We start from the raw sequence: 7,484 nt of genomic DNA on the forward strand, positions 1-7,484 counted from the left end.
GCCCATTAAATCTCAATCCCATCTAGGGATGGCAACAGGTCCCCATGGGGCGGGGGCGTGTCTCCCGCCCCCGCCCCGTCCCCATGACGGGTATCGGGGACCCCGTATCCACCGGGGACTTGGGTCTCCGCGGATATCCACGGATTTTTGTAAAAATTAATAAAAATAAAAAAAATGAAAAAAATTAGAGAAAATCAAAGATAATTCTCAATTGTCATTACAAACAATATTCATAGTCTTTAAAGACTTACATAGCAATAACAAGAAACATAATAATTCAAACATATTCATAAACAACCAAATATTACATAAATAACCAACCATATTCATAAACAACCAAATAAAGTTCATGACATCATAAAAACATAATTCCACCATCTCAATCTTCCTTTCATCCCGTAATGGTAGTGATGGTAGAATCCGACTTACTTGAATCCTACAACAACAAGAAAACAATTTAAAGTTAAAATCATATAATAACTCAATAAGTCAATAATATAAAAATATAGTGTGTTATATGTAATTTAATAGTTTACTTACGTCAACATCTCTTTCAATGTTATGAATTGTGTAGCACTCAAATTCTATGTTTGTTGTGGTGCCAAGTTCATTCCAAAACCAATCTTGATTACACATTAGAGCCTCTAATATGTCCGGACGCAACCTACTATGATGTGGCGTAACAAATCGACCACCCGTACTAAATGAAGATTCAGAGGCAACGGTAGAGATAGGAATCGCCAAAAAATCCCTAGCAATAGCTTGCAAAATAGGAAACTTTGCTCCATTTGACTTCCACCAATTTAAGATATCAAAATCATGTTCAGTTTGTGGTACCGGTCTCTCTTTAAGATAATAATCCAACTCATTCTTTGTATCAATAAATGCAGATTCCTCACTTACATGTGCAGCAAAATCAGCTTGCCAATCTTCATGATTGAACTTCCTCCCCTTTGAACTTAAAGGAATTGATGGTGGCGGCGGCATATCTAATTGAGCAGTTTGGTCTCTCTCTCTTCCCTTTGTTGCATATTCTAAAACTAAATCTTGCACTACCCTTTTCACTTGACCAATTACAACACATGTCTCCGTCTCACCATATATTTTACTAAAAAAGAAATTCAATAAATACATCTTGTACCTAGGATCCAAAAGAGTCCCAATAGCCATAACTGTATTAATCACACCCCAATACTTTTCAAACTTAGTTATCATACTAGTAGCTATTATTTCAATTATCTCATTTCCACAATTTTTCCACTCCATCAAAGCCAAATTAATCACACAAATCTTAGGAAAATAAAGATTTGATGTAGGATAAGTTATTCCAGAAAATAATTCAGTCACATCAAAAAATACCCTCAATCTTTGAAAAATCTCATCCGCCATATCCCAATCCTTCTCACTAGGCAAAGATTTATATTGACTCTCACGCAATGACAATCTTTCAAATACATCTCTATACATAATTGCAACTTCAAGCATCAAAAATGTTGAATTCCACCTAGTTTTACAATCAAGACAAAGATTTTTTGTGTAGGGTATTTTAAGTTGTGCACATGTTTCCTTAAATTTTTCTTCTCTTTTAGGTGTTGCAGTCCAATAATGAACACTATCCCTCACCCTTTCAATAGCATGTGAAATAAGTTGTAACACATCCTTGACAATCAAATTTAATATATGCACACAACATTGCATGTGAAATAATTTACCACCCAAGATGAAGTTTCTATGTGACATTTTAGTCAAAATATTCTCAATCATAACGTCATTAGTACTACAATTATCAACAGTCAAAGTGGATACCTTCCTATCAAGATTCCAATCCATCAAACAATCCACAAGAACCTCTGAAAGTACCTCAGCCGTGTTGGGAGCCGGCACATATATAAACCTGTAATGATAATTTAGTACAATTATAAACTACCTAGCTTTGCAATTGTACACAAGAACATATCACAATTATATAAACAAGACAGCTTTGCAATTATATAAACATTCGGAAGTACCTATAATGATAATATTATTACCTCACAAGACGGCTTTGCAATTTCCAAGAATCATCAATGTAATGAGTCGTGATTGCCATATAACCTTTGTTTTGGTTGCTTGCTATCCACATATCAATCGTAATTGCAATTCAACTTTTATTACGCCCAAGGACATTCATTGTCTTCGATCTCTCATCATTGTAGAGCTTCAAGATGTCACTCTTTAAAGTGTTGTGAGTAATCACCTTGAAGAGAGGTTGCAAAGCATTGCAAAATCGTCGAAACCCAATGTGGTCCATAATAGATAGCGGATACTCGTGAAGACAAACCATAACTGATAACTCTTTTCTTGCATTTTCTTGGTCGAAGGTATATGCACCAACCACAACTGTTTCCCCACTAATTGTTGGAGTTGTCTTCATCATACACTGTCTTATATCTCTAGTGGTGCGGAGCTTGTAGCTTTTGAAGTGATCACGCAAGTGTGAAGTGCCTTGTTTTGGGTCACCAAGTAGTTTCGATTTGCAATAATTGCATTCAGCCTTTAATTTTTCCTTGATTTCCACAATCTTGAAATGATTCCACACTTCGGAGGTCAACTTCCTCTTTCGAACACCACTTGTAGAGTTTGTCGTTCCTTTATTAGTAGTTGCGGTATCCGTTGGGGGTTCTTGAGGTTGAGATTGAGGATCCTCTTGTGTAGTTTGAGTATTAGTGCCTATAGGTTCCTCCGATGGAGTACTCTTCTCAAGAGTATTACTCAATGCATCCGAAGAAGACATTCTATAAATCATGAAATATAAATCATGAATTAAAATCATATAAATCCAACTCAGATATTTGCAGCTAAAGTTTATGATAAGAATTTCTTTTGAATACAATATTAGGATATAAAAAAAAACTCATATATATCAGTAGAATTGTTTGACTCAATTACTCACTAACTTAAAAAAAACTCAGATACATATATATACAATGTGCATGGAGATAGAGAAAAAACCACTGAAAATAGAGGAAGACAATAAAATTGAACAACACACTATAAAATGTTGAAATAATAGCTATAGTTGATAGATACAATATGTAGCGTGAACAGGTGAACTTTATATTGCTGCTGTGTGGATTCACATATAGTCACAATATAATAAAGTGCATTATTTCAATGATCATATAATAAAGTATATTATTTCCTTAACTTTTTCATTCGCAAACAATTATTTTTAGTGGAATTTATAAAAAAAATCCAAATAATTACTCGCCATTGATAGAATGTGACCGAGAGTGTATAAGCAGAGAAGCATAGAAATGAATTGAAGAGTATAATATGGGAATTGGAAAATTTGTTTTATAAACACTGTTGGGTTTAATCTGCTCAGATCTTGAAATATAAATTACACAACCAGAAATTCATAGTCAAAAATTCATTAACCTAATCAGAAATTCACAAATTAGTTAATCTAATCAGAAATTCACAAATTCAAAACTCAGAAATCCAGAAATTCAAAACACAGAAATTCAGATTAATTGGAATCTCATTAATTCAGAACACAGAAATTCCTTACCCTAATTCAGAAATCTAATTTCAAAAAAGAGGATGGAAGACCAGCGAAGACCAGGGCTAACATACCTGAACCTGGCAGAAAAAAGGGGAAGGAAGACCAGCGAAGACCGGCGATGCAAAGAGGAAGACCTGCGGTGGTGAGCTCGACTGCCTCGACACCTTCAATGAGCGAACCGAGCCACTCAAGGGGTCTGGAGTGAGAGGCGGCGCTGAGGGACCAGAGGTTGAAAGGCGGCGAGCGACGTTCGGCGGTCGGCGGTCAGCGAGAAGGAGCCAAGAGGGGATGAGGGTTTGAGGAGGAGTGGAGAGTGAGTCTCAGTTTAGTTCTCTGTCTTTCTAAAGCAAGGAATGTGACGGCTAGATTAGGTTATGTTCAAAGGCTAATGGTTTACATATTATATATATATATATATCAGGGTATTTTTGTCTTTTTACACAAACGGGGATTTAACGGGTCCCTATGGGGCAGGGACCTCTACCCTCGCCCCCACCCCGTTTATTATACGGGTCCCTGTCCCCCGTCCCCACAGGTAGAAAAACCCCCCATACCTGCTCCCCGACGGGTAAATCCCCGCAGGTACCCACCTCGCCGGGGATTTTTGCCATGCCTAATCCCATCCCACTGAATCTCACTCCTAGGCCATTAAATCTCAATCCCAGCCCACTAAATCTCACTCCCAGCCCATTAAACTTCAATCCCACCCTATAACCTCACCCTTAGCCCACTGAAAATCACTCCCAGCCCATTAGATCCTTCTCTCACCCTAACCCAAACTCTAAAGAAGCCACTGCAACACACACCCAAGTATCATTCCCACTAGAAGGCAAAACTCCCTCACTCCATATACCTCCCAACAGTGATCAAGCAAAACTCCTGAACCAAAAAATCATCAAGAAACAAATACATCTAGTGGGACGAATGAGCTACTCACACAATATGTGCCTGAACCAATAGTTGAACAGCAACACCAAGCTGCATCCACATCAGGTTCAGCCTCAATTCCTCAACCCCAATCCTAGCCTGAAACAGAGAATACTCTAACTAAAGAAGTGGGTAAGAGCAAGAGAAAAGTAAAAAAATGTTAGAATGCCTGCTCTTACAGGTCAAACATTCATTCAAAATCCAAATCCAACAAAATCTCCATGCATTTTCTTGCCTGTTGATGAAGAAGAATATTCATCAGATGATCCTGGATATCAATACTATGAATCTGAATGTTGCGACAGCATATGCAGTGATGAAGAAGATGCATAGCCAGCAGCATAGCCACAAGGAAATGCAGATGCTCCAATTCAACAAGTGCGTTTGGATGTCGAAATGGAGTTTGAAAGCATTGCATTGTTCAAGAAAGCAATAAGAAAGTACAACATTGCTGTTGGTCGGAGCATTTTCTTCCCCAGAGTTGATCCGAAGTGATCAAAAGCCATATGTTACGACGAGAATTACCCATGGCAAATTTATTGTGCACGAAGAACTCATCTCCTAAGCTATCAAGTGAAGACCTTTGTTGATCAACACACTTGGGCAAGAGACAACAAGTGCAAATCAGCTGATGAAAAGTGGGTAATGGATGAATTAGAGGAGAAGATGAGAACTCATCCAGCATTGACGGTGAAAAAGGCTGAGCAATTCTTCAGAGAAGAGTATGATGTAAATGTAAATGAGAGAAAGATCTACCGGTGTATAGTCAAAGCTAGGGAGAGAATTGAGGGTTCAGAGAAGGCACAATATTCATTGCTTCGAGACTACGGAAATGAGATTTTAAGGTGTAATCCTTATTCAACTATCATTATTGGGACAATGCCGATGCCTGATTCAGACAACCTTTTTAAGAGAATATATAGTTGTCTTCATGCTTGCAAGAAGGATTTCTTGTAGGGGTGAACACGGATCGGATCGGATCAGATATGGCCAAAATTTCGATCCGATCTGCACTAAAACCATCGGATCGGATCGGATATCGAATTTATCCGCAAAACATAAAAATATTTTTAAAAACTTATTTTTATTAAAAACATATCAATAAAATTCATTTTTTATATTCTTTTAAATATATTTACTCTTAAAAAAATATTAAACATACTTTTCTTAAATAATAAATTAAAATAATACAACATATATGATACTTATTAGTTGAAATAAAACATAAAAAGAATATTTATTTATTTATTTCTTTATTTTTGTAGATACGCAGATATGCAGATCGAATATGCGGATACCAACACAAAATCCGCAATCCGATCCGATTAGTGTGTGGATCTGATCCGATCCGATCCGAAAGTCTTGCGGATCGGATCTATATCTGCGATTTTCGGATCGGATTTGGATAAATATCGCGGATATGCGGATCGGATCCGATCCATGAACACCCTTAATTTCTTGGGTGGATGTTGACCGTTTATCTGCTTGGATGGGACGTTTCTTAAAGGGTATTACCGGGGGGGAGCTGTTGACGGCAATCGGGCAAGATGCTAATAACCACGTCTACCCGATAGCGTATGCAATTGTTACTATAGAAACAAAAGACAGCTAGAAATGGTTTCTTCAACTGTTACGAGAGGATCTTGGTGATGGTATGTCACATGGATTTAGTTTCATGAGTGATCAACAAAAAGTAACATGTGCATTTATTAGCTGTTGAGAGTGATTATCTCATTTCAATAAATTTAGAATGAATTAATGATTTTCTAGCTCCTAAAGGCGTTGCGTTTTATAAATGTGATTAGCCTCTTTGGCATTAACATGATTATCATGAAGTGCTTTTTATTTGTTAGAAAACTACACATAATTATAAACCTTATTACCTATTTAGCATCAGACATTCTCTGATAATCATGTATGCATGCACGGTGTAATTATCTAAGTTTATAATTGACTCTTATGCCATCATTTTCCCATTAACATGATTAATTGAAAATAAAAGATTTCTTTTAATATTTGCACATAATTTCCCGGGACAACATTTAATCCAATGTGGATATGCCATCAATCACCATTCAATTGAGAGTGCACTGATGGCAGAATTGATAATTTCGTAACTTGAAAAATACAAAAAGAAAAACAGAACTGAAATTTGATAATCTCAAGAAAAGTGTAAATAAGTAAGCTTATTAAAATGGTACAAGACTTGATAAACTGTAACATATTTATATGCGTTATATGCTTGATCTGAAATTTGATGATGAATAGTAATAAGATATTTATATGCTTTATAAGATTGTATGGTTTTTTGGTGTTGTGTAGCTGTAACATATTTATATGATTGTATTGTATGTTGGTATTATAATGTATAGTTGTAACATATTTGAGTTGTGTTGGGTATTGTAGGGTCTTATTCCTGCTCTATAGGAAGTTATGCAAGGATCACATCATAGATTTTGTTCTAGGCATATATGGCAGAATTTTGCTAAGAAATGGAATGGTCTTGACTTCAAAGGAGCATTGTTCAGCTATGCAAAAGCCATGACTCCCGAGGTATTCGATGCTGCCATGGATAGAGTTAAGAGGATGAACCCTTACGCATGTGAATATCTTAAGTGAATTAAACTTTCTCAATGGAGTCGATTACATTTTAGCGAGTGGCCGAAGAGTGATAACATCACAAACAACAATGCCGAGGTGTTCAACGGTTGCATAAAAAAGATGAAGGAAAAGCCAATCATCACCATGCTAGAAGAGATAGATGTTACATTATGTGCATTTTGGCTAGGAACAAGAAGGCACTGGTAGGGTATATGGGCAGGATTACTCTGGTTCAGCAGAGTAGATTGTAAGTCAAGAAGAGGTATAGCAATCGTTGGAGGCCTTTTCCAACAGGTGATTTAGCTGGTAACATATTTAAGGTTCAATGCTTGCCGATTAAGGTCAGCGTAGAGTTGGGCAAGAAAACTTGTAGCTGCAGATTTTGATAATTAAATGGTCTCTCCTGTCG

At 36.7% G+C, this 7,484-nt stretch overlaps 1 protein-coding gene across 1 annotated transcript; it reads right to left on the reverse strand.

Annotated features, from left to right (window-relative positions):
* Nucleotides 1-391: 391 nt before the first annotated feature.
* LOC112748019 (zinc finger BED domain-containing protein RICESLEEPER 2-like) lies at nt 392-4,158 on the reverse strand. Its single transcript, XM_025796224.1, has 7 exons — nt 4,102-4,158; nt 3,619-3,711; nt 3,247-3,359; nt 2,155-2,774; nt 2,031-2,112; nt 541-1,894; nt 392-436 (listed from the first exon to the last, which is right to left on the reverse strand). The coding sequence occupies exons 1-7, from the start codon at nt 4,156-4,158 to the stop codon at nt 392-394; spliced, it is 2,364 nt and encodes a 787-aa protein (XP_025652009.1).
* Nucleotides 4,159-7,484: the final 3,326 nt, after the last annotated feature.

This window comes from Arachis hypogaea, chromosome 15 (assembly GCF_003086295.3).
Source record: "Arachis hypogaea cultivar Tifrunner chromosome 15, arahy.Tifrunner.gnm2.J5K5, whole genome shotgun sequence".
NCBI lineage: Eukaryota > Viridiplantae > Streptophyta > Magnoliopsida > Fabales > Fabaceae > Arachis > Arachis hypogaea.

Excerpts from the sequence above, each read along its gene's own strand:
- LOC112748019 (XM_025796224.1), bottom strand. The coding sequence starts at position 4,158 with ATGGCAAAAATCCCCGGCGAGGTGGGTACCTGCGGGGATTTACCCGTC. Across the intron at positions 3,360-3,618 it reads CTTTTTTCTGCCAGGTTCAG|ATTAAACCCAACAGTGTTTA; the intron begins GTATGTTAGCCC and ends AGATCTGAGCAG. Across the intron at positions 437-540 it reads ACATTGAAAGAGATGTTGAC|GATTCAAGTAAGTCGGATTC; the intron begins GTAAGTAAACTA and ends TTGTTGTTGTAG.